This window comes from Danio rerio, chromosome 6, assembly GCF_052040795.2.
Source record: "Danio rerio strain M-AB ecotype USA chromosome 6, GRCz13ab, whole genome shotgun sequence".
In the NCBI taxonomy this organism is placed as follows: domain Eukaryota; kingdom Metazoa; phylum Chordata; class Actinopteri; order Cypriniformes; family Danionidae; genus Danio; species Danio rerio.
Genome location: NC_141026.1, coordinates 19440972 through 19468616, shown reverse-complemented (window position 1 = coordinate 19468616; position 27645 = coordinate 19440972). Strand labels below are relative to the sequence as shown.

Here is a 27645-nt window from a genome sequence, read left to right as displayed (position 1 = left end):
TCGCATGCAAGGTGGAAGCAGCCTGGCCCGCAGCCTCCGGATGAGGCAGATAACCAACAGGCTTTGAACGGGAGATGAGGCGGACCCCGCCAAGAAGAGGTGCCACGCTGATTGACCAATGGCGTGCTCAACCGGCGGAATCGCTTCATACCCCCTGGCCGCTCTACCGTCAGGAGTGGTGAGGGCGGAGGAACACACAGCACGGGCAGAGAAAGGTGCCCTCCAAGACTGAATGAGCCTACTGTGCACCTCCGGGAAGAAGGGGACGAGAGGCTTTGAAGGCTTCGCCCTCTGGTCCTCTACGTAGCACCCATCTAGTCGGTCCGTCCGCGGAGCTGGAGGATAAACCATCTCCAACCCCACGGCCTAAGCAACCCGGGAAAGCACGGCTAACATGTCCGTTTCAGGATCCGTCTTGACAGCGCTCACCTGCCCGGAGGGGGCGAGCGGGTCTGCATCATCATCAGACAATAAAAGCCCACCCTCCGATGCCGCGGTGGACGTCTGGTCTCCGGTGTCATTGAGCGTAAGGGCTACCATCTGGTTAGACGGATCGCTTCCCCCGCCCAAAGCTTGGATGGAGTGCTTGAAGCAGCGGGAGGTCTGCGGGCCCGTGGGCGGCGGATTATCTCCAACTGAAACCCTCAGATCTGCCCGAGTGCCCGCTGCAGTGCAGGGGACAGCTGGGGTGGTTCGCCCCTTAACAAGGGCTAGCCGCGATCTCAATTGCGCAACAGTCATGGCATCGCAGTGATGACATGAACTGCCCGTGAACACAGCATTAACATATTGGACCCCCAAGCATGCAATGCAGTAATTGTGCCCATCAATAAATAAGCTTATAAACTTATATGCACCGCTCTGGAGGACCAGACCCAAAGAACACCAGGCAAGGGAGAATCCCAGCTCGACCGTCTGCCGCCGCGTGTACCCACTCTGGACCGGGAGAACTCTCGTTCGCTCAAATTGCTGATAATAGCAGCAGGAACCCTCATCGACTCTCTCAGAAGGCTGTAAAGTCTCTGAAGCGAAAAGGATGGTGTTTCCTTGCTTCAGCTGTGCTTATATGCGGAGATAATTGGCAATAAGGCACACGTGCGCAAGCTTACGCTGCCAATTCATTGGCATTTCATTGGCCCGTTGTATACTCTTTCAGACGATTGGCTTTCTGAAACAAAATTCACCATTTCGTGGATTAATGAATAAATCCACTAATAGCATTGAAGTTCCCCATCCGAAGGGGAACTGAGTAAAGCATGACAAGGTTTTCAGCTCAGTTGAGCAAACATCTAAAGGGATAGTTCACCCAAAAAAATGTTTAGAAAAAAAAAAAAATTAAAGAATGTTAGAAACTGGTAACAAATGACTTCCATGGTATTTGTTCTTCTTACTTTGGAAGTCAGTGGTTACTAGTTTCTAACATTCTTCAAAATATCTTCTTTTGTGTACAACAGATAAAAGAAACTAGGAAGTTTTTGGATGGTTTGGAAGTGGAAGGGTTAGTAAATAGGCAAGGCAAGTTTATTTATATAGCACATTTCATACACAGTGGCAATTCAAAGTGCTTTTCATAAACAGGAATAAAAGAGACAAGAGTAAGAAAATAAAAACAAATAATAAGGATTATAAAAATAAGTATAAAAATACATAAAACAGATAAAAATTGTGTTAAATTAGGTTTTAAGATAATGAAAAAGAAAATAAAAACATAATAGTGCGATCTGTCGGACGCAGCACAGTGCTTATTCAGTAAAGGCACAGCAAGTAATAATACTTTAAAATGTATTCTGAATGTAACTATGAGCCAGTTTAAAGACCCGAGGACAGGTGTGATGTGCTCTTATTTCCTGGTTCTGGTCAGAATCCTGGCCAGCGCGTTTTGGATGAGCTGCAACTGTCTGACTGTCTTTTTGGGAAGACCAGAGAGGAGGCTGTTACAGTAATCCACGGTGCTGCTGTTAAAAGCATAAACAAGTTTATCTAAGTCTTCACTGGAAACAATGCATCTAATTCTTGAAATACTTTTGAGATGATAGTCTGCTACCACGTTCATGTCACGCACGATGCGCGAGCTTTACGGATTATTGGGCGTTAAATCTATTCGCACCAGCGTCTATCACCCACAAACAGACAGGCTGGTGGAAAGATTTAATCGCACACTTTAATCAATGATATGTAAATTCGTTCACAAGGACGCAAAAATTGGGATAAGTTGTTGGAGCTCTTATTATTCGCTGTGTGGGAGGTTCCCCAAGCCTCCACGGGGTTTTCCCCCTTCGAGCTTCTCTACACCCGACAGCCCAGAGGGGTTTTGAATGTTGTTAGAGAGGCTTGGGAGGACGAGCCTCTAATAGTAAAAACGAAATTCAATATATCCTGGACCTTAGAGCAAAACTCCACACACTGGGGCGGCTCTCTACAGAGAATTTGCTTAAGGCCCAGGATGAGAAATGCCGGCGATAAGATAAGGGCACTAAACTCTGTGAATTTTCACAGGGAGACAAAGTCCTTGTACTGCTACCCACTTCCAGCTCTAAATTACTCACCAAGTGGCAAGGGCCGTTTGTGGTCATACGGCGAGTCAGTGATCTCGATTACTAGGTGGTTCATTCGGACAGGGCTGACTTGCGTCAGATTTGTCACGTTAATCTGCTTAAGCAGTGGAGGGAGCCGGAGGACGTGGCGCTGGCTACGCTTGTTACTAACGAGGATGACTTGGGGCCCAAGAGCTCCGGCCGGGAACGGCCGAGTGCTCTGGTCTCGGGGGGCGATCATCTCTCAGCAAGCCAGCTCCTCAACATCTGACACCTCCAACGTGAGTACTCTGACGAGTTTTCGCCCCTGCCCGGTCGTACTAACCTGATCCAGCACCATATCGAGACCGAACAGGGCGTGGTCGTTAGGACCCGGCCGTATCGCCTACCTGATCACAAGAAAAAAGTGATTCAGGAAGAATTGAGTAATATGTTGAAAACGGGAGTAGTAGAAGAATCTCACAGCGACTGGGCCAGCCCGATTGTCTTGGTACCTAAGACGGACGGTTCGGTCCGGTTCTGTGTGGATTATCGCAAGGTGAATGCTGTGTTGAAATTTGACGCTTATCCAATGCCGCGTATTGAAGAGTTGCTCGACCAGTTAGGTGCTGCTCGGTATGATTCGACATTGTATTTAACCAAGGGCTATTGGCAGACCCCCTTATCTCCAATACCCTGCGAAAAAACAGCCTTCACTATGCCGTTTGGATTACACCAATTTGTGACACTTCCGTTCGGTCTGTTCGTGGCACCGGCAACGTTTCAGCGCCTGATGGATAAAATACTCGGCCTTCACACAGCCGCTGCTTATTTAGATGACATCATCATTTACAATAATGATTGGCAGCGGCGGCATATGCAACATCTGAGAGCGGTATTGTCAGCGCTGAGACGGGCCGGGCTCAGGGCCACCCACGGAAGTGTGCAATTGGGCAAGTGGAGGTAAGGTATCTGGGCTTCCTCTTAGGTCACGGGCAGGTGCAGCCCCAAATTAATAAGACTGCAGCTATTGCAACCTGTCCGAGACCTAAGACCAAAAAGGAGGTGAGACAGTTTTTGGGGCTGGCAGGATATTAAAGGCGTTTTGTCCCTAATTATTCGGCCCTTGTCATTGACCGATCTCACTAAAAGGAGGGACTAGATACCGTCCAATGGTCATGTCAGTACCATCAGGCCTTCTCAAAGGTAAAATCTATACTTTGTGTGGGGGGCCGCTATTGCACGCTCCTGATTTTGCTCTCCCCTTTATTTTACAGACGGATGCGTCCGATCGGGTCTGGGGTGGTGTCCCAGGAGGTGCAGGGGACTGCAGGCCGAACGGCTCCCCGACCTGAGGCGGGCGGTGGGGGTATGTGGAGAGGTAAGCATGATCGAACACCCAATGAGGGGGGAGAGCATGCTCAGAACCCGGCGGCTATCAGCAGGCCAATCAGAAATAATAAATAACACCTGTTTATTCTAGTGATTTAGCCGGAGAGACACCCTTTTTAAGAAAAACGGGAGGAGCAGTCGGGAGAGGAGAGAGCACCCACACGGATCATTTGTGGTTGCTTAGTACTTGAATACAATTTCATATTGACAGTTTTAACATTATTTTAATAACTAAATACACGTAGGTGTGTTCAAATGACCACTTTTTGCCTTTTTAAAAAATTAAAAGGATTTGTTCACCTATAAAATAAAATTGACACTTTCTGTATTTTAGTACCAAAACTAGCAAGGGAAGCCCCCTGCATCTGCCTTTGCAATATCTCCAGATAATATTGCATTTTATGGATGCATGTCACCATGTAATGTTTATTTAATTCTTTTTTATACATTAATATTTTAATGGATCATTTGTTGCCTTTGGATAGTTGCTTACAAATGCAACTAAACACTGAAATTGCTTGTCATTATGATAAAACTTATTATTTATTGCATTATTTACAGTTTTGATTTGTAGAATTATTATCAAAAATCAACACCTGAATCAAAAATCCCTTTTTTATCTGTAGGTTATGCATATGTGTTAGATACTAATGTGTTGTTGTTTTTTTAACAGCCACAGTTCTCCATACAATACAAGACCCTGACTGTGATGATGGCTGAGTAGAGACTGATTGAGATGGTGTATTTCCAGAGTTGGTGGAATGACCAAGCACACCTTCTTGGTCATTTGTGGTGATAATAATGAAGGTAAGTTTGATAAAGTTCTGCATTTGTTTCACAATAAGCTGAAATGGTATTCGAGCATTAGAGAATAACAAATGACATGAAGGTGATACGTTTTGTATCGTGGGTGAACTTTTACTTAAATAATGTTCTGTTCTTTGCTTTGCACTTTTTCCCTTCTGCGTATCCTAATATTTTGGATTCTACTTGGAGCTGAAACATCTGCTAGTCTCCAGGAAAAGTGGCATCAATACTGTACCTGGAAGGGCCTAACAAGTTGAATCTGGTAAAGAAACAGACACACACGCACAAGCACACACACAAACACACACACACGCGCGCACTGGTTGCAAAAAATATATGTGAATTAACAGTTTCCGTATTTCATTATTTATGTTTTGTTTTTGTTTATTTACTATTATTAATTGTGTACAAATTGCAGCATTGATCTCCACTTGGTCAATAATTGATGTTGAAACTTGTATTTGACTTTTTTGACATTTGTGTAGTTTTAAATATTATATTGTGTAAGAAATAATATAGAGGGAATTAAGCCCATAAACAGACAGAAAATGTTCATGCAGTTTATTACAAAGCTTTTGTACCATAATGTACACCACCAACCCAGACAATATACAGTTTCACTTCAGACTATTAAAAATGTCATTAAAAGTAATTGTTCAAAGTCAATAATTGTTAAAGAAAAGATCAAGATCACATTATGGAATTTAACAGAAATCACAAAATGCGGAAAACTGTTAGCTTGTGGATATTTTAGCACTGTGGCCAATATTTTGAGGAAGTCAGCTACACTAAATAATATAAAAGATTTTAAGCTCCTCTAAATTTTGCTCCAAATGTTGTGTTAAATTGAGGATTCTGGGCAGACAGCTGCCTGTTCTTTCTTTTCTAGTCATAGTGGTTAATCTAATTGTTTTTGGAGATTACAACAGTGATATATGTTTTTTTCTTCTACTTTTACATTTCCTGTCACCTCAACCAGCTGGGAGAGTCAAGTTGTGGATCATCATGTAGATTTTCAAGAGGTGAGTTTAGATTTATTTAATGTTTTTTTTTTTACTTTAAATGTCCTTTTGAATATGTCAAAGAATTTGATTGCAATTTGTTTTCAATAATTTTTCTTGAAGAGTTCTTAGATGAGCATCACCCTATATCCCTGCACCAGGAACCACCAGACGAGCCATCAGCAGCTACTACATAGTCATGGATAAAAAGGTCATCCTGTGGCTGGGAAGCACATCATTCACAGAACGTGCATGATGAGATTCCCTAGGTCCAGTTTGTTTTCACACAAGTTTACAGCATTTATACCTTCATTTAGACTGCTGTCTTTAATATTGATGATCAAGGAAACACCAGAAGTGAAAGATTTGCAAGCCAAGTTGTTTAAAATGTAATTTCAGAAGAAAAGTATGTGTTCAGAAGTAACCTATGAGTGACGCTAAATTGAACTTTTAAATTGCTCTGATGAAACATCAAGTTTGGACCAAATGACTAAAACAGCCCTTCGAGCACTGGTCAAACATATTTTCTTGATACTGTCTGTACTTGTAAAAAAATATAAAGCATATTTGACATATTGTTGCATTTTAAAAACTGAATGAATTGTTGAAGTTGTGAACGTTTTTAAATAAAATGTTGTTGTTTTTTATATAATTTACAGTCTATTTTACCTTTTTGCCATATTTTCACTCAAGAGAGTTGAATAAAATAACAATATATTGTAGTAAAAACATTACACCGAACACCAACATAAAATTTATTTTACACTAGGCGGTGTTAAATATAGTTACATTTTTAACTCTGCCCAGAGTTCAAATTAACCCTAACTTCAGTGTCAATGTGCCAACACTTTTGAAAGTGTTGATTTAACTCTGTTGGGAGTGGACACTCATGAGACATTTTCAAAGTGTTGAAATTAACACCCATAGAGTTGTTTTGGCTTGCGGCAATGGAGTGTAAAAGTTTAGTTCTAGAAAACGTTCGAGGTTACTAAAGTAACCCTTCGTTCCCCGAGGAGGGGAACGGAAGCACTATAAGTGGATTTGATTGTAAAATCCACGCATTGGGAGGTTCGGTTCAGAAGCTACTCGTCTGAAAGAGTATTGAACAGGCCAATTAAGAATGAATTGGCAGCGCAAGCCTGCGCAGGTGAGCGGCATAAGCAATCAACTGAGTATATAAGCTCACCTGGCGCCAGCAGACGCTATCCTTTTTAAGCTGAAGAGACTTTCAACAGCTAAGGGACAGTCATTATGGCGACGGAGTATAGTGCTTCCGTTCCCCTCCTCGGGGAACGAAGGGTTACTTTAGTAACCTCGAACGTTCCCCTTCGGGGGGAACTTCAGCACTATAAGTGGATTTGATTGTAAAATCCACGCATTGGGAGCCCATTGAAAGCGCCATAATGACTGCACCTTACCAACACCCCCGATGAGGAGATAGTCAAGCAAGCGTGACGCACCCACATCATGGGGGGCGCGGTCCTCCAACGTGTCCCTGGCCCTAATTTATCCTACTTCAACAGAAGTTTTACGGATTTATATATATTTTTTGGGAAGTCGTGAGCATCTAGATAATTCTAGGAAAATACGACAGTGCGTTGGGAAGCGTGCAATCCCGATAGGGAGGACGCTGCGGAGGCCATCCGTTACCCAAGGGGGGATAGATGGCAGAATTTACATATGGACTAGCCCTAAAAAGGGGGAGTACGCATAGCAAAAGAGTGGTTAGCGGGGAGGGAAGACACGGGTCCGCCCAGGGGGGGGGGACTTAACCATGGCTGAATAAGCATATGGGATCGCCTAGTGGGGACCACGCATAGCAGGCACCTTTACCCAAAACGCGGGCTGACCAGCGGGCAGACCTACAACGTAGTGGGCCAGCAAGTGACTCCTCCGCTGAGTCAGTGCTGGGGCCTCGGAGGAATCTGCAGGGCTCACCTGACGGGGAACTTTACTGACAGATAAAAAGGCGCACGTATCTCCGTGTTAGGGAAAATGGCGCAGCAAGCGTGTTTCAACACCCTACCGAATTGTTTCCTCAATCACCAAGGGTTACCTAATACCCTTGAGGAAACCGGCTCCACTCGCAGATTGTAAAACCTTGCAAATGTGTTGGGTGTCACCCAGCCCGCAGCTCTACAGATGTCTGTTAGAGGGGCGCCGCGTGCGCGCGCTCGAGAGGATGCGAAGCTCCGAGTGGAGTGCGCACGCGCTCTCGGGGGACGCGGCTCATCTCGGCTCTGATAGTGAAAGAAAGGCATCCACAATCTAGTGGGAACTTATTTCGGTACGGCACTTCCCTGCTGCCGACCGCTATAACAGACGAAGAGCTGCTCAGATGATTTAAACTCTGAGTGCGGTCCGGATAATACGCAAAACGCGAACTGGACAATAAAGAAGGGCTGGGTCTGCCTCCTCCGAGGGCAGCGCTTGCAGGCTCACTACCTCGTATTAAAACGGAGTGGTAGGAACCTTGGGCACATATTGCGGGCGGGGTCTCAGGACGTGAGAGAAGCCAGCCCAATTACAGGCACGAGTCACTGACCGAAAAATGCCTCCGGGTCCCCGACCCTCTAATCGATATCAACGCGACCAGCAGAGCTGTCTTCAGGGACAGAAATATACTGAGTCGAGGATCGAAGGGATCTGACGCGGCTTGTGTAGCGAGGGCGAGATCCTAAGAGGGCATGAAGGGGGGCGGGGTGGATTAATTCGCTTAACGCCCCTGAGGAACCGGATGATGAGGTTATGCGTTCCCACGGTGCTGCCAGCCACCGCGTTATGAGAGCGGAGATGGCAGCCATGTAACCTTGAGTGTGGAGGGCGACAGCCTGCTCTCCAACTTCTCTCGGCGTAAAGAAAGCACAACGCTGATCTGGCAAATTACGGGGGTCTTCTCAGCGAGAGACACACCATTCAGTGAATAGACTCCACGTCAGGGCATAGGCGCGCTCGGGGAGGGGGCTCTAGCCCGAGTGACGGTATTAGCCACCGCAATCGGAGGTTACCTAAGTCTTCCTCGCGTCTAAAAATCTCCAAAGATCGGCGAGGGTGCCAGGTGGTGCCCTGTCCCTGAGAGAGTAGGTGCTCTCTCGAAGGGACTGCCAGGGGAGGGCTATCGCGAGGGAGAGCTCTGACATCCAGGTCCGGTTGAGCCAGAGGGGCGCAACCAGCAACCTGTTCCTCGTCCTCCCTGACCTTGCACAGTAACTGCGCGAGCAGGCTCACTGGGGGAAACGCGTATTGCGCGTGCCCCGAGGCCAGCTGTAAGCCAGTGCATCCGTGCCGAGAGCACTCGGTCAGGGAAAGAACAACTGGCAATGAGCGATCTCGGGGGAAGCAACAGATCGATCTGGGCTTCCCCGAATCGCGCCCATATCAGCTGAACTGACTCGGGGTGGAGTCTCCATTCTCCAGGACGCAAGGCTGCCGTGAGAGCGCATCGGCTGCACGGTTGAGCTTGCCTGAATATGAATGGCGTGCAGCGATTTCAGCCGCGGATGACTCCAGAGGAGCAGACGGCGGGCGAGCTTAGACATGCGGCGAGAGCGCATACCCCCTATACGGCTGATATACGCCACCGCCGCCGTACTGTCCGTCCTGACCAGCACGTGTTGCCGCTCCAACACCGGAAAAAAACGGTGGAGAGCGAGGAACACTGCCAACAGCTCCAGGCGATATGCCAATGCAACTGGGTACCTTTCCACAGGTCCGCAGCCGCATGCCCGCAACACACAGCCCCCCAGCCCGTGTTGGAAGCGTCTGCTGAAACGACAACAAGACTGGACGCCTGTTCTAGAGACACCCAGGCCTGTAGGAACGAGGGGTCGCTCCAAGGGCTGAGGGCGCGGCGACACAGCGCAGTAACAGAGACTCGGTGTGCGCGCGCGTGCCATGCACGTCTGGGGACTCGATCGTGAAGCCAGTGCTGAAGTGGTCTCATATAGAATAATCCGAGCGTCATGAAGCGGCTGCGGATGCCATATGCCCCAGGAGCCTCTGAAATAGTTTCAGTGGGACCACTATTTTACTGTCGAGCTCTCTCAGACAGTACAGCATCAGCTGAGCGCGCTCTCCGGAGAGGCGCGCTGCCATGGTGACCGAGTCCAGCTCCAGCCCGAGAGAAGAGATCCTCTGCACGGGGGCGAGTTTGCTCTTTTCTCGGTTGACCTGAAACCCCCACAGGTGGAAGTGCCAGAGCACTTTGTCTCTGTGCATAATCAACTCTGTGCATAATCAAAAGAGAGGGCAAAATTCAGCCAGTCGCAAGAAATTGAGTATGCAGATCCCCGCGAGCCGAAGGGGCGCTGAGGCACCCTCCGCGGGCTTGGTGAGGACCCGCGGAGACAGAGAGAGCCCGAAGGGGAGGGCTTTGTATTGCCAAGCTCGACCTTCAAACGCAAACCGCAGAAACTGTCGGTGGCGAGGAAGAGTGGAGACATGGAAATACGCGTCCATCAGGTCTAATGCTACAGACCAACCCCGAGGACGAACGCACCGGAGGATGCGCTTCTGCGTGAGCATTCTGAACGGCAGCTTGTGCAGGCAGCGGTTCAAAACGCGCAGATCTAGGATTGGCCGTGACCCACCGCTCTTTTTGGGCACGATGAAGCGTGGGCTGTAAAACCCGCTCTCCATCTCGGCTGGAGGGAGCGGCTCGATTGCATCCTTCGCCAGGAGGACAGCAATCTCCTCTCGCAAGACAGGGGCGGACAGGGGGCTGGCCCTGGTGAATACACACCCGTGACTTGGGGGGCCGTTTCGCGAACTGAATCGCATAGCCGAGTCTGATTGTGCGTATGAGCCACCGCGAAGAGCTGGCCCGCGCTAACCAGGCAGGCAGAGCTCTCGCTAATGGACTCATCGCTACAATCGCTGACGTACCAGCAGTGGGGCAGCGCGGAGTGGGTGTGCTGATCCGGGAAGCTCGCGGGTCCCACGGAAAAGCTGGAGGTGAGATATTTGCTCTCACTCCAAACCCGAGCTCCGGAGGGGAGGCTCGAGGGGTGGGAGAAAGGAGACCGTCCTCCCAGCGCTCGTGAGCCACTGGCGAAACGCACCGAATCTGCAAGCTAGAAAGCATAGCGTCCCAGACTGGCAGATTTCGGGCTGTCACATCTGGGGAAGTGAAAAGTGCCCTTTCATAATGTTTTCATGGCAGTAAAAAGTGCCGTTGGAAATGGGGCCCCGCCCTCCAGCGGGGAAAGAGCAAGTTCCCTCTTCTCCAGATGGCCTGTCCCAGGGGCGCTTCGCGGTCCGTTGCCGGACTTAGCGGCGTTCTGGGCAGGGGGGCTGCCTGCTTCCGAGGTGCCCGACGCGCTCGCTCGCCGGAGGCGTGTGCGGGGGCGGAGCAGCTCTCGTAGGCGGGCGCCTTCGGCGAGGAGCAGGTATGAATGGCACGGCGGGCGGAGCGGGCTACGGACCGCCGATAAGACATCACCCACCAACTGCTCTCTCACCGCCTTGAATTCCTGGGTGAATTCACAGACAGTGTCGCCGAACCTGGCTGGGGATATGGGGAAGTCAAGAAAGCGGACTTTGTCGACTTTGCGCATATCAGCCAGGGGTGGCGCTCCTGGACCACTAATGTGGACATCGTCCTCCCCAACGCACACGCAGCGGACTCAGTAGTCCGAAGAGCTAAGTCGGCGGCGGTGCGAAGCTCGTAAGCCTGGGTTGGACCCACCCTCGTGCAGCTCGGCCAGCGCCTGCGCTTGGTAGCGCTGGTAGGTGGCTATCGCATGCAAGGCGGAAGCAGCCTGGCCCGCAGCTATGTAAGCTCTAGCTCCGAGGGAGGTAGATAACTTACAGGCTTTGGATGGGAGACGAGGCAGACCCCGCCAAGAAGAGGCGCCGCGCGGATTTACCGCCATCGCGCACTCAACCTGAGGAATCGCCACATACCCCCTGGCTGTTTCACCGTCAAGAGTGGTTAGGGTGGAGGAACACGCAGCACGAGCAGAAAAAGTGCTTTACAAGACCGCGTGAGCCTACTGTGCACCTCCGGGAAGAAGGGAACGCCCCTCTAGTCGGTCCGGCCGCGGAGCTGGGGGATAAACCATCTCCAACCCACGGCCGAAGCAGCCCGGGAAAGCACGGCTAACATGTCCGTTTCAGGATCCGTAGTGACAGCGCTCACCAGCCCGAAGGGGGCGAGCGGGTCTGGATCATCATCGGACAATGAAAGCCCACCCTCCGATGCCGCGGTGGACATCTGGTCTCCGGTGTCATCGGGCGTAAGGGCTACCATCTGTTAGACGGATCGCTTCCCCCGCCCGAAGCTTGGATGGAGCGCTTAGAGGAGCGGGAGGTCCGCGGGCCCGTGGGCGACGGATTATCTCTCGCTGAAACCCTCAGATCTGCCCGAGTGCCCGCTGCAGAGCAGGGGACAACTGGGGTGGTTCGCCCTTTTGCAAAGGCTAACCGCGATCTTGCGCAACAGTCATGGCATCGCAATGACGACATGAACTGCCCGCGAGCAGCGCATTAACATGCTGGACCCCCAGACATGTAACGCAGTGCCCGCGCCCATCATCCGAGGACAGGAAACCACCGCATCCAGAAACGCACAGTCGGAGCGCCGTCCTGAAAAGGACGTGCTGCACGACTGTGTTGCTCTTTCTGTGAAGTTTGCAACTTTATACGCACCGCTCTGGAGGACCGGACCCAAAGAACGCCAGGCAAGGGAGAAACCCAGCTCGACCGTCTGCCACTGCGTGTACACACTCTGGACCGGGAGAATGCTCTCGCGAAAAGGATAGCGTCTGCTGGCGCCAGGTGAGCTTATATACTCAGTTGATTGCTTATGCCGCTCACCTGCGCAGGCTTGCGCTGCCAATTCATTCTTAATTGGCCTGTTCAATACTCTTTCAGACGAGTAGCTTCTGAACCGAACCTCCCAATGCGTGGATTTTACAATCAAATCCACTTATAGTGCTGAAGTTCCCCCCGAAGGGGAACACTAGTTCCTTCATCTTTTTTGAAAAACCCAAGAGAGGCGAGCAAGGTGACAATGAGAACGTGTCTGGTGACAGAGGCTGTGGGTTTGGAGATTCTGTCTGCTGAAATATATTTTCATGGCTGTTTTCCTGAGGATCATTGTTGAGTGACGAGACTTGATGCTGTTCTGATGCGTCACAGTCTGTCTTAGTTGAGCAGAGGGCAAGCTGTATTGGAGTCTGAGCTGTATTTGGGGTAGAGGACACTAATGCTGGCAGAGTATGATTTGACCCCACGAGTACCTTTTGGTCTCGCACCTTGTTTTTGCCATTTGTTATCACACTCATTTTCAACAGTTTTATTTTGTTTTTCTGTTATCAAAACCGTAGCTGGAATAGATTTATGGGACTTACCGGCTGTGTGCTGTGAAGGTCCACAAAGTGGTTCTGTGGAATCCAGCAGTTCTGGTCGAATCAAAAACTGCAATTTTTTTTAGAAGTTTGTGGCAGTTTGTGCAGCAGTGAAATTCTGAATTAATCTGATCCAGAGGCATTTACACAGCCGTGTTTTCCCGTCTCAGGAATGTAAGCAGCTGGGTAGCGGGAGGATTGTTTGGTCGATAATTCGCTTTTGTTAGTAAAGCTATATTCCAAAAGGCTTGTAGATTTGATGTTGATCTTCAAGCTGTGTTGTTTGAGCACTGTGCTGATAGGCTCAAGTTAAAATTAAAATATTAAAGCAAGAGTGCAAAGAGCGGAGCAGAGCAGTAGGCAAAGACGTCTGAACGTCTGAAACAGGGAGCAAACATAGTGAAAACATAACAGAGCACCCAAAATCCCATTGTCACCAGATGCCATTGAAAATCTCAAAAGACCTGCATCTCAGGGCACTGACTTCAGAAGAAGAGAAAATCTCTTTTGTAGACCTTGGGTGGAACAACTGGTTTGTTCATCCTAAATTGTTCACCTTCTACTACTGCTTTGTCAACTGCAGTCCAGCAGTCACCATCATTCTTGGGATCACCCAGTGCTGCGCTCCTGTTCCAGAGCATGAAGTCACTCCGTTTCACCACCACCTCAGATGGGGGATACTCATTCAAATATGAGACCCTGCCTAACATCATACCAGAAGAGTGCAACTGCACCTAAGTACACTCTGCTGTGGCTTAGATATTTCTTAGTTGTGAGATTTTTAAGTCAGCCATATTAATTAATCAAAGCAAATAAAGTGTGGTTTAAAATGGCTAATGACAGAAAACCTGTACTTGAAGTTGGCTTTATATTTTAGCATGTTAACCTTTAAAAACAGAAACATTTTGTTACTTAAAGGTGCAACCCAGTGGTTGTACTAGGTATTGCACTCCTGGATCAAAACACACGCAAGACAGGTTGCCAAATTGACGTGAGTGTGCCTGAATATCAAGCCTAAAGGCTAATTTGAACCATTTACTAACTGAAAGCAACAGCGGAAGAAATATTATTCATACTAGGAGTTGTTCTCCTAAGCAACACCTATAATTTCTATTTAAGAAGCAGCTTCTTTTTCTCATAGTTGAACAACAAGATGAACTATGATCCCCTTAGGTACACCTCATGTGCTTTTTTCCGCATTAAATGCTAATAATGTGAGTTTGAATGACATTTTACTTGACATTTGTTGCTTTATTACAGCAGATAGAGTCACCTAAAATCTTGAAAATAAAATAAATCGTTTGAAATTGAACTTTAAATATGTGGCTCAGTGCAAAAATTAAACAAATATCAATAATTCAGCATGTGCATATGATGTTAAAGAGGTTTAATATGTATTAATTGGATTATAAACCTTACTATTTTGTGAGCAAGTGCATATTCTGTGCTTCTAAATGGCTGTTTTTAAATTTCTGTCGTGTTTTGTCTGGTGCCAACAGCCAAATTGTTTATCACTGCAAATCTCATCATGTCTCATTTTCGGAGTCTGCTACTGTCCACAGGAGGTCGCATTTCAGTTACAGACGCATACTTTGAGAGCCTTCATGACTGAATGAATCAAATACACAGTTTTCCAACAAGGCAACCCAGAGTGCTGAAACATAATAGGCTAAACTGGCATTGGGTGGGTTAAAATAAACAAAACAAAGAGCTTTCTGGCATGGAAAGCATATTTTCAAAGGAGAATATCTTACTTTAGCATTGTTTTTCAGATAAACAAGAATAGTTACTTAGCATGTTTCTTAAATATCTGCAAACATTTATGATATTTTTATGTTTTAGAAGTCAAAAACTTACATTCAGCACCTTTAAATGCTAGTCTTACATAGCGAAAAAAAAATCTGTATTTGTATTTTTATACGGTGAGAACTTTTTCGCTCAATTTATTTTCTTATGCAAATAAGACCATCTGAGAAAAACACACTAGTCTTGTAAAGTCTTTAAATAAGACTTTGTATCACATTATCAAATGTTAATCAGAGAATTATATCAATAAATAAATGAATGTTAACAAAAAAAAAAAAAAGTTTGTCATCATTACATAGATATTTTATCCACTCTTACAATTATCCTCGTGTTGCTAATTGAGCAAATAAAAATTGGCACTACACCAAAGACAAAACTATCTAAACACAACATATGTTCTTAGTCTAGGCCAGGGGTGCCCAAACTCAGTCCTGGGGTGCTGGTGTCCTGCTCTAGGGCATTATTTAAGTCGTCAAGCTTTATTGACACATTGCCATGTGTGGAAATATATTGGAATGAAATGGTAAATGTTACATTCAAATATGTTTATGAATTTCAGAAACACAAGAAAAAAACTACTTGGGTGCACTCTTTTAAGAGAAACTAAATGTACCTTTTATCTAAACTAGCCTTTTTTCAAGGAACAATATGTACCCATTATAAGCAAATAAGGTTATTTACGAAGCTAAAACTTTTCTTTACATATCAAAATAAAAAATGGAATCAGCAATAAGTGAAAAACATTTGAAAGTTCATGTATTTTGAATAATCGAGCATGTGTAAAGTTGTTGTATTTTTTTATACAAAATTTGCACCTCCATCTACTGGCCTAATATGCATAATACAGTTCAATTATTAGTCAGTTCTACAGATGATCTTTATGAAAACAGTTACATGTTACATGTTGTTGAGAAAACACAGACCTTGTGATTCTTGTGAAACTAATAATTAAATTATAGCAAAATAAACAAATGAATGAATACATAAAAAATGCTTAAAGATAACAACATTTTATTTTTTAATGGCAAATAAACACTGCTACATCACTTACAGAATAAAGAATTTTGATTTAATGGCTTTATTATTACACAGTAACAGATTTCTAGCACCACTTACATGTCTAATTTCATTAAGAAGATGCAGTAGTGGTTTACAAATGAAGGATCACAGTTTCTCAAACAAACTTGTCAAAATAAGTTTTACTTTACCCACTTATGGTGTAGACAATACAAAAGTGTAAAAGTGTGTGTGTTTGTATGTGTGTGTGTGTGTGTGTGTGTGTGTGTGTGTGTGTGTGTGTGTGTGTGTGTGTGTGCATGCGTGCGTGCATGCGTGTGTGTGTGTGTGTATGTGTATGTGTGTGTGTGTGTGTCCAAATTATTTTTATAGTTTTTATGTTTACCTTTTTAAAATAGTTCATAATAAAACAATTCAAACATTCCATGTTCTCTGAATATTTAAAATCTGGTCAAATAAACAAGTACTGCAAAAATTTTATTTATAATTTAAGTTTATAATTTACAAAATTTCATCTCTTGGAAAAAACAAAGAAACATCTTCCCTTTTCAAACAATATTTACACAGGACACACGTTTAAAAAATAACAGACCATACAGTTAAATTGGACTACATTTATAAAGTGACAACTTTTTTACACCAGGACAGATCTTTGATCTCTTCATTCTTTGCAATGATCGGATAAGAAACACTTGTCAATTTTGGCAGAAAGTTTAACTTTACAACAATTAGCTAAGACAAAAAATATCTAGGAATAAGACAAACATCAATGGAATGAATCTTTGTACTTGTGCTGTTTTTACAAAACACAATGGCGAATATAACTCTTAAAAGAGAATGGTACAGTAGTGAGGGTTGTAACATCTGGTATTTCTCTTGTCACTAAATACTGTATCTATAGTTGTAATACTGTAAAAATATAGTCAAGATATGCAGTTAGAAGAACATGTAGAAAATCTTGTCAGTAACTTCTCTTCATCGTTTGTATCTCAGACTTGAGTTGTTCCATTTAAGGAAGAGACAAAAAAAAGTAAAAAAATAGTAAAAAAATTTATAGTGAAGTTGAAATTTTTTGCCCTCCAACATTAGCGTCTTCGCTGAGAATTGGTTTGTTTGACAGAGAGCCAGATGGAAAACTTGCTTCAAGCGTGAGCCTCTTTAAAAACTGAAGAAACAGAAAACATCATTCATTAATTCATTTTTAACTAATATTAAAAGAATGAATTCTTTGTATATACTTTTATTATTATTACTAATTCCCATACAGCTAGATTTAAAGCAGTAACAAGGCCAGAAAAAAATTTTATATATCAGAATTTAGTAATAGAACACACACATAATGTTTTTAGCTAGAGACCAAACAAAAGCAACTGCATGCAATATGCAGTGCACACAGGCAGATTTTGGACTACATTTTGGTTTTTAGCTTTACCAATCATTAGTAAACTATAACAGGCTACATATTTATTTAGAGCAGAAGCACTTGATTCACAACATAATGTGCATATCTTAAGACAATTCTCATAAAATGGCATTACTTTGCTAAAGCTATATGGTGTCCAGTATCTAATTGCATCAAATGCAATGCTATGTCATCTACTGTCCTTTGAAAATATTGGGACATTGTACAAATAGAAAGCAGATCTTGAGAATGGTGTTCAGGTACAGTGACAACTGGAAAATTGGTGCTTATCCACTAGGATCTACTGCCTTTTTCCAATTCTTTATGTATGCAGGATTATGTACTGCGTCATTATCAATGTAAATAAACTGCAAATTAACAAACAAGGTGTCATTTCATAGTGACAAGTAGTGTTCTCACGATCAGTGGGCTGAACTATGTATTAAAAGCGATCTGACATTTATTTTAAGAGAAAGAAATCATGAAGCACAGAAATGTCTGGATGACAAAATTACAGTCCAGCATAAAATTTCACAATGATAAAATTTCTATAAATTTCCCATCAGTATTTGACTGCAAATGTAATTTCTTGAAACCTATGGGTTAACTGGCAATGGTTCTTGCATAGTTTCTTTCTTCAAGAGTTCACACTTATCTGATGATTAATTATAAAGCGTGTTTGGCATGCTGTTCCAGGAGAGTGCCCTGAGCTCAAAAAATCCTTGAGCCGAGGGGTCCCTCTCATTTGCAGGGTGAGAGGGGAGTTTGAGCTCAGGTAGGTCTCAAGAATTCCCCCCTTTGTTAAAGGGCCATGAAACCCCCTCGTTTCAGCAGGGTGTTTTCACACCTCTACTTTGGAAAAAGTCAGAAAAGTGGGCGTGTCCAGCTCTGTTTAGGGGGGAGTGTCGGAGGAAGAAAAGTGGGATGGTGTGGGAGTGTCTATTTGGGCACGCGCGAGTTTCAGAGTCAAAATACACACACACACACACACACATACAGGAGAAAGTGATGGTGTTTAACCTACATGGACATCTGTAGTCGAATTATTTGCCAAATTATTAAATGGTGGACTTTAACTGCAGTTTGCCTCTTTCATTCAGGGAATTCATTCATGCCCCTCGCGACACACAAGATATTTGATTCGAGGATCTGCTCTAAGCATGTATTTTTCATGCAATGTTTTATACCGCACGGCGAATGAGAGAAAAAAAACCTCCGCATTTCCCAGAAACTTAGATGCACACGACAGGTAGTGTCAGAAAGCCGCGCGTGTTATTCCGGTCACTAAATGCGGTAAAAACCCTACACGAGGTTAAAGTTTGGTTGTGGTGCTAACGTGGTTACACTCTGTGCAATAGTTTGTTAGATACGAACAAACTGAATAAACAAAGAGCACTGGTCGCTCACTTACCAAATCTGTAGAGACAGGACAATCACCAGCAACTAGAGCCGCGTCTTTATGAAGAGAATACTACAAACGAATCCAGATCTCAGCGTTTGCAGATGAGAACAGCTCTCAGGTAAACAATAATCCTCCTTAGACATGTAAGTTATTGTTGTCGAGCGTCGTGTACACTGTTAATCCACACGTGACTCTGAGCTCTCACAGAGAGAAAATGAAAACGAAACTTAACTGCAGCAAACTATAAAAGCAACACTTCATGCTTGTTTTGCCAACACAACGTGGCGTCTCTGTCCTGAAAACACGGTGATAGTAATGAATATTAATGAAGTTGCACAATAGAGTGCGCTGATTGGTTTGAACCAAGCCTTACTCATGCATTAATGCAGCACACTGTAAGACGTAATAAGACACACTCTGGCACAGACGCCCAGTCTGCACGCTGGAATACAACGCTATTATGTCGTGACGCAGTTTAAAAAATTCGTTTCAAACCGGAAGTACGAATTTGCTTGAAATAACGCAAAAACAACCAATTTACACTTTTTAGTGAAATATAGGTGTCCTTATAGTGTTTTAAGCATTGTGGGACACATATACGACTGTCAACAGCTCAAAAAATGTGTTTTGGTGTTTCGTGACCCTTTAAGGACTGATCACAGATTATAATTGCTATGTAGAGATATATACTGCTGGTTAAGAGCTCAACTATAGTGCTTATTTAGATTGATCAATTTACTTTTGACATGTTTTTGGACTGTGGGAGGAAACCAGAGAACACAAAAGGAAACTGACGTGAGAACGGGAAGAACATGTAAACTCCACTTAGAAATGACAGCTGGCTTGTTAAGTATTTAAAACAGTAACATTCTTGCTGTGAGGCAACAGTGCTAACCACTGAGCCACCATGCCACCCTACAGAGGGAAAGTTGGAGGAGTAGGGATGGAAGGGGGATTTTTTCAAGTCAAAGATTACTGTAGTAAGAAACTCTGAATGTTTATAGTGAGTTAAAAATCATCTGATTGGTGAATCATGCGTTAATGCGAGGCCAGCAGAGTTCAATCATAATCACGTGATCCTCTCGAAATTAGTTTATAAAAAAACTTTACTTAATTATTATTGGGCTGAAACTAAAGGCTCTGATAGTGATGGTATGCGAAATGATAGGCTAAATATATGCTTACATTAGTGATGGACTAGTTTCAATTACATTTGAGTAATTTTAAGTGACATTTTAGTGAAGAAAAGTGTCTCAATTTTTTAAACGGGAGGAGCCGCTGGTGAAACAGAAGATGAAATTAAATAGAATATCTATTGAAGTGAAATCTGCAGGAATTAAAAAAAAATTAAAATAAAAAAAGAGATGTCCTCATGAAAATCTCCTAAATTCACAGATGCCTTGATCTTGCTTTCAAATTGTACTGAGCAAAGTGTGTGACCGAAATTCATATTTCATTGGCAAATAAGTGTAAATATTAGGGGTGTGAGACGAGATACGAGATGAGAATTTGACAGCATTTTTAAGAAATCTTCAATGATGAAATATTCATTCATTCATTTTCTTGTTGGCTTAGTCCCTTTATTAATCTGGGGTCACCACACCGGAATGAACCGCCAACTTATCCAACACATTTTTACGCAGCGAATGCCCTTCCAGCTGCACACATCCACATCCACACACACACACAAACACACACACACACAAACACACACACACTACGGACAATTTAGCCTACCCAATTTACCTGTACTACATGTCTTTGGACTGTGGGGGAAACCGGAGCACCTGGAGGAAACCCATGCAAACGCGGGTAGAACATGCAAACTCCACACAGAAATGCCAACTGAGCCAAGGACCGAACCAGCGACCCAGCAACCTTTTTGCTGTGAGGTGATAGCACTACCTACTGCACCACTGCGTCGCCATTATAAAATATATAAATGGAAAATATTTTATTCAACAAACAAATTTGCAATTTAGGTGCTTTTTTAAGAAATCTTGTAATGAATGTTATTTTACTTCTAATTTAATTACTTCTTTGCTGGAAAGGACATGCAAACACCACTAAATATTTAGCAAATTTATGAATGAAAAATAGATTTTTATTCAACTGAAAAAAAATCTCAAAATGTAAAACAATTCAGGTGCTTTTTAAATCAAAAAAATGTTATTTTGCATTCATTTTAATGAATTGTGCCATAAAGGACAAGCAAATGCTGCTAAATATTTAGCTATAAACTCTACTGACTGTCTTTTTCCCTGTACAATTTCACATGAGAATCAAGCTCCTTTCCATAAATTGAACTCAAACATTATGTAATGTTAAATTTTCAACAGTTTTACTTTCATTCAGCAACAGCTTCTGTTTTTTCATCAATGCGTGTTCAGTAATGATGAGAATGACAATGACAGGTGTATGTGTCTCCAGGAGTTCACTGTTTATGTGCATGCACTCAGAGGAGATGTGTGTCAGTGGTCCTTTACTGACTCGATGGGTGCAGAGAAGGGTCAAACAGCTGAGTGTGTATGGCAAAATGCAGCTAAAAGTCCTACCCAACGGTAATAGTTTGATTACGTCGTTTACATGTCTGTGCTGTGCTTCAGTAATGTGACTGAAAAAGGAATACTCCTTGTGTCTTAATTCAATTAGTGTTTATGACGATTATGGCTTTAAGCATATCTAAAGTGCTATTCCATCGTATGTTATGAGCCGTGGTTAATGCCTGTGGCTGCAGTTGTAGCAGCCACAGATTTTGGACACGGCAACCCTTGAACTCCAAAAACATTTTTTTTAATTAAAACATATATATAATAAATCTGTTACGTCACCTTCACCGACCCCAAACGAGTATCAGAGTATCTGTTGTGTGGTTCTAATCCAATCCTGCCTCCAATCTTCAGTGCTAAATTTACCCTCACGCTCCATCATAACATCACAACTCACAAGACAACTTTTCACCTCAATGAGAAATCTTGATTTAGTTTTGCGATATCTCGTAGTTTGAGATCTCGTCACATTCCTAGTAAATATCTAACCCTGATTACTCGACTGGGTTTAAGTGAGGGAATGAAGTGCATCTCAAAACTAACCTTTTTCCTCAGTGCTGCCAAAGCCTTCCTGCGCTTGGTTGAGTCGGTTTTGCTCAGCAGCGATGCTTTTAGAGTCAGGCCCGCTGTTGTGTGAAGCCCCTACTTCCTCAGTGTGGTAGGCCTGGTCCAGGTGTTGCTCTGCAATTTTCAGATGCCTCCGCAGACGGTCTAGATCACGAGTAGTGTTGTCACCACCCAGTGACTCCCGTCCCGAGTCTGCCAGGAACTCAGCCTTTAGCTTGCCTGAGGAGTACTTTTTCTGGACAGCCTGATATCCAGGTGGAGCACTGGGAAGGGGGTGACAGATGGTGGACGTAGATGGCCTATGAACAGGGAGTCTCCGATTCGCTCGACTACGAAAAGAGTCCCTCAAGCCACCAATTCCTAGATGCAGGATTTCCAAAACAGTCAGTGCCAGACAGAATGCACTGACAACATACATGATGAGCAGGAAGATGGTTTTTTCAGTGGGACGTGAGACAAAGCAATCCACAGTGTGTGGGCAAGGGCTTCGGGTGCAAATGTAGGACGGAGAGACCTCAAAACCATAAAGAATATATTGGCCAAAGAGGAAAGCTATCTCAAAGGCAACACGAGAGATCAACTGTAACACGTACACCTTCATGAGACCATCTCTCTTGATGCGGCGTCGGCCATCATGTTTCACGGCAGCATCAGAAGCAGCGGTAGTCTTGGTTGAAGCTGCTGATTTGTTGTCCTTCTCTGATGGCTCAATCTCTTCTGGGATCATGGGAACTTCTTCACTCATCTCGTCTACCATGTCATAGTCACGGCTCATTCCTCGATAAACCGTAGACAGCATTTTGCGTTTGCGTGGTTGGTATTCGTTTTCGGCCATTTGAGCAATTTTGTGCATGGCAAAGCCGAGATACATAATGGATGGGGTGGTTATCATAATGATTTGAAAAACCCAAAATCGAACGTGAGATAAAGGGGCAAAAGCATCATAGCACACGTTCTTACAACCGGGCTGTAGTGTATTGCACACAAACTCGCTCTGTTCATCATCATAGATGGTCTCACCGCCCACCACTGTCAGGACGATTCGGAAGACAATGAGGAGAGTGAGCCAGATCTTTCCCACAAAAGTAGAATGGTTGGAGATTTCATCAAGCAAACGTGTCAAGAAGCTCCAACTCATGTTTCCACCAACACAAGAGACCTGTCAGATCTGTAAAAGAAAAGAATAAAAGAGATTGTGGGAGCATACAGTACAGGCATTGCGTTGATTGCTGTAATACTTATTTTATGTGACCATGCAATAAACAGCAAGTTATTTAAATAGATCCAAACAAAGCAAAATAAATAAAAAAGTTGAATGACCAGCAACACAGAGACTTCTAGAATAATTTTACTCTTCTTGATAATTCACTTTATGTGATGTGTTGTATTTATTGAAAGTTTATATTTTTATTTGACATGACTGATTGATTCGCTTTTATGTGGTAACGAAAGACAATTCAAAGTACAGTACACAAACATGTACGCACACACTTATCATATATAGAGCTATAACAACAAAGCATGCTGTAGCTGTGAACCCCCTTAAAATAAAATCACCCTCAACCTAAGATTCAGTGTCATAAAAATGCCTGAAATTATGAAAACATGCATCTACTTTAAAACATGAGCATAGAGCATAGCTTGACATACGATCATGGGAATCTACACTGATCCTATAAAATTTTTTTATTAAATTAAATCCAAAAAATATCTATATATATATATACATATATTTAGTTGTAGTCAGAATTATAAGCCCCCCTGAATTATTAGACTGCTTGTTTATTTTTTCCCCAACACATTTCTAAACATAATAGTTTTAATAACTCATCTGTAATAACTGATTTATTTTGTCTTTGCCATGATGACAGTAAATAACATTTTACTGGATATTTTTCAAGACACTTCTATACAGCTTAAAGTGACATTTAAAGGCTTAACTAGGTTTATTAGGTTAACTAGGCAGGTTAGGGTAATGAGGCAAGCTATTGTATAGCAATGGTTTGTTCTGTAAATTATCAAGAAAAAATATAGCCTAAAGGGGCAAATAATTTTGTCCCTAAAATGGTGTTTAAAAAATGTAAAACTTAAAATTCAAAAGCTTTTATTCTAGTCGAAATAAAACAAATAAGACTTTCTCCAGAAGAAAAAATATTATCAGACATACTGTGAAAATTTTCTTGCTCTGATAAACATCATTTGGAAAATGTTTAAAAAAGAAGAAAAAAAATGAAGGGGGCTAATAATTCTGACTTCAACTATATATATATGACAATATGATATATATATATATATATATATATATATATATATATATATATATATATATATATATATATATATATATATATATATATATATATATATATATATATATATATATATGCATATTTGTATTCACTTTATAAACATGTAATCTGAAATGCCAGCAGATAAAATTTTGGAAGGTCATGAGACCAGTAAACCATAATATTGCAGTTTTAACAAAACAATCATGACAAACATGAAATTTTTTTACATAAATGGTGATTTTTGATAACTGTTAAAGATGATTTTTTTTTAATTTGTGGCAAGAATACTGTTGTAATGTATTACTAAGGCAACCCAGATGTAAAACTGCTTGAGATTATTTTAGAATTTAAAATTAAAGACTACCAAACTGCTTATATTGCTTTAGAATGTGAAGTCTACTTTGCAAATATTGTCAAAAGTGTGAAAAATAGGGTTCATACTCCTCAACACACACACAGAAATAGGGGGCGCCCTTGCATTGTTACATATTGTAACTGAATATCATCTGGTTGTGATGTTTGGTACAGTGTCCAAGCAAAAATTTTTAAAAGCTCTTTACCTTTCCATTTTTAGAGATATCAGCTTCAAACTAGGAATTTCATTTTTCAGATATTAACTTTGTCAATTTTGGGCTAAAACATTTTTTATAAATACATATTTTATGTAATATAATAAAATATACATATTTTATTTTCACACACTTAAAGGCATTTAACATTTTGAACTTTAGCTACAATCTGACAATTGTCATCTTTAAAATGAGACCAAGCTTAAATCTGCATACCATCTTGTTCAAAAGCTGGAGGTGGCAGTTAAGGGGTTATTTATGTAACATGCAGGTTAATGCATATATATTATAAAAAAAAATAATTCTGTGCTGGAAATAAGCCAACGTTTTTACATGATGATAATTCATACTGTCACAGACGAATTTATACTTCGACATTATTATTATTATTATTATTATTATTATTATTATTATTATTATTATGTAGATGTTAGCATTGTACAGTTATCTTATGACAGTTATCTGAACATGAAAATAACTAAATAAAAAAAAGACAATTAATTAACGTTGCATGCAATGGAAATGTACTAAGCAGCTTCAACTGTTTGCCTTTCAACATCAGCAACCTCACATGTGGGCTGGATCTTCAAAGATACTGACAAGTCACGGCACGACAGCAGGTCATTGCCTGACACAAGGAACCAAGACTGAGGTCTGTGGTCAAGAGAAAACTGTAGGTGTGCTCAGATACTATTTGACTCCTCTGTTCAAAAAAGCCACAGACTGGTAAAGGTATGTGTTAGCACAATACAGCAATTCGAAATATGAACAGCAGATTTACTATGAAGAGTTCTCTGTATGGCACGTGGCACATTTACAGCGAATAGGCTACAAAAAAAATCTCTTAAAATTGGCAAGCCTGCATAATAATGATTACATGAATCAAAAACATTTAGATCTCACAAGATGAAATGAAAATAATCTGAGAAAGAGTGAAATCTGAACACCCCAAATATAGAAACTTGCACGTTAGCTAATGTATGATTTGTATTGACGTGTCTATTTAGTTTTCTGACAATAAAAATAAATCAACAAAATAAATCAATGCATGTGCCTTACAAAAAAAATGTGTAAAAACTGCCTCCTCCTACTACTATGCTTAAAATAATATTATAGTCTACAATTTATGATTCATAATGATTAAACTTTTAAATGCAATGCAAAATTACCACAATGTCAAACAGTTAGTTTAACCATCTTTTAAGTTTTACTTGTCACATCGACAGAATTTGTAAGTCACTTGACCCGGTAAATGTGCAGTCCCAGCAAACTTTAAACACAAACTAAGCAGAAACACAAACATGTACATACCTTCGTCTTACAAGTGAGTAGCTCCTGTCTTGAGCTGTTGAACAATGATTGTGTTTGAACCCCGACACAAGCATATAAGTCACTTGTCTCTCAATTAACTTCCACCCTCTTTCACGTTAACCCATAGACTGTTCAGATTCCACAACACGTGAACACCCAGAGCTTCACCTCTTTTACACACACACCTATCGAGGCCTTTAAACCTGAAATTTGAGCTCATCTGTCCCGCAGTCTCAGTTGTACACTTTGATTAGAATAGCTTTTCATCCCAAATATCCATATATTTAGCCTTATACATTTTAGATGATTAACCAATGTAGCAATTAATAAGTTTCTGTTCTGTTATTTTTTGGGAAAAATAACTCGTTGGTCACTTCTTAATGGAAATTAATCTACAGTACAATAGCGTTGAATTATTAAAGCTTATTTGTGACCAACCACAAAAGCTTAGTTTTACTTTTGGCAATAGACATAAATGCATTGCAGGAGTCAAGGTTAGACTCTACTTTTATGCCAAAAAATCTTTAGAATATTAAGTAAAAATAATCTTCCATGTGTTTCTTTTTATAAATTAAGCAAATCCTATTTTGATTAGTAATATACATGGCTAAGAGCTTAATTTGAACAAGATGTTTTCCTTGATATATCTTCTTAGTTCTCAGATTTGCAAATATTTGAATCTCAACAATCCCAGTGATGGTTTGCAGCTGGAAGGGCATCTGCTGTGTAAAAACATATGTTGGATAAGTTGGCGGTTCATTCCAATGTGGCAACCCCAGATTAATAAAGGGACTAAGCCAAAAAGAAAATTAATGAATGAATCTTAACAAAATACTGTAATTCACAAAAGTTGATAATGAAATGAATTAATGAGAATAACTGGCTATGGTTACAACTGAATAATTACAAATAACTGTAAAAAATGATAATATATGAACTGATCAAAACATATGATAATAATTGTACCCAGCTTAAATGTAAAATTAAAGTTACCAAAGGTAGAAGGAAAGACAAAGGGAGGAAGAGACAAAGAGAGCAAGTAGGCCTCAAAGAGGCAGAGAAGATAGACTCTAGAGGAGGAGAGGAGGAGAGCAGGAGTGTGCAAACCAAGAAAAGACAGGCCAGGAAAACAGACAGAGCAGAGTTTACCACCTATTTTGTATCTTTCTTGACCATGTGACTAAAGCCCAAATACTGAGACATTCAAACTGACCAATCAACATGTGACCACATCGTAAACCCCCCAAAGTCCATACACCAGGCCCTGATCTTATTAGTATCATCTTCGGGCTTCCTGTCCAGGCTTGTTGCAGGTAAAAGGTTTGTCAATCTTTGCTGAGAGGCTTCTGTTGAATGGTTTTGCACTGCTCGTATGCAAATTGTCCTTATATAAGAATAAGTGCTGAGGAATTCCGGGAAACCCTGCTCTTCTCTTGAAGACGTGAACCTTTTTTCCATGCATCCTGTATTTCAAAACAGCGAAATGGCACAACAAACAGCAAAAGCAAACACATTGCATTTGCCATTAATCAAAGATTGATGTGGTCAGTTTGAATTCTCAAGCAAAATGCCCTTAAATTTATGTAATTAAAAATATGGTCAAGATCAAGACAACATTACATTAGATTGATGCTTTCTCAGTTATTTTGCTGGGCTTGAGATCTGAACA

General features: G+C 42.2%; 1 protein-coding gene and 2 long non-coding RNA genes across 3 annotated transcripts in view; 1 reads left to right on the top strand and 2 right to left on the bottom strand.

Moving 5' to 3' along the window:
• The window catches only part of LOC147843476 (uncharacterized), a 756120-nt gene extending 732085 nt beyond the window's left edge, over positions 1 to 24035 (bottom strand). Inside the window, exon 1 of the long non-coding RNA XR_015493579.1 lies at positions 23973 to 24035. This is a non-coding gene — a long non-coding RNA (uncharacterized LOC147843476). The remainder of the gene's footprint in view (positions 1 to 23972) is intronic.
• On the top strand, positions 2043 to 6364 carry LOC147843477 (uncharacterized). Its single transcript, XR_015493571.1, has 4 exons — positions 2043 to 4712; positions 4902 to 4974; positions 5692 to 5734; positions 5837 to 6364. It is a non-coding gene; the product is annotated as an uncharacterized LOC147843477 (long non-coding RNA).
• si:dkey-91f15.8 lies at positions 15932 to 27109 on the bottom strand. Its single transcript, XM_087257037.1, has 3 exons — positions 25977 to 27109; positions 21782 to 22973; positions 15932 to 17050 (listed from the first exon to the last, which is right to left on the bottom strand). The coding sequence occupies exons 2-3, from the start codon at positions 22941 to 22943 to the stop codon at positions 17028 to 17030; spliced, it is 1185 nt and encodes a 394-aa protein (XP_087113163.1). The 5' UTR covers positions 22944 to 22973; positions 25977 to 27109; the 3' UTR covers positions 15932 to 17027.
• Between the last annotated feature and the right edge of the window lie 536 nt (positions 27110 to 27645).

Bases quoted from the DNA above. Each gene is read 5' to 3' on its own strand.
- si:dkey-91f15.8 (XM_087257037.1), bottom strand. From the start codon at position 22,943: ATGAGTTGGAGCTTCTTGACACGTTTGCTTGATGAAATCTCCAACCAT. The intron at 17,051-21,781 runs GTTAGTTTTGAG...CTGTTTCTTCAG, and splicing joins TGGCAGCACTGAGGAAAAAG to TTTTTAAAGAGGCTCACGCT.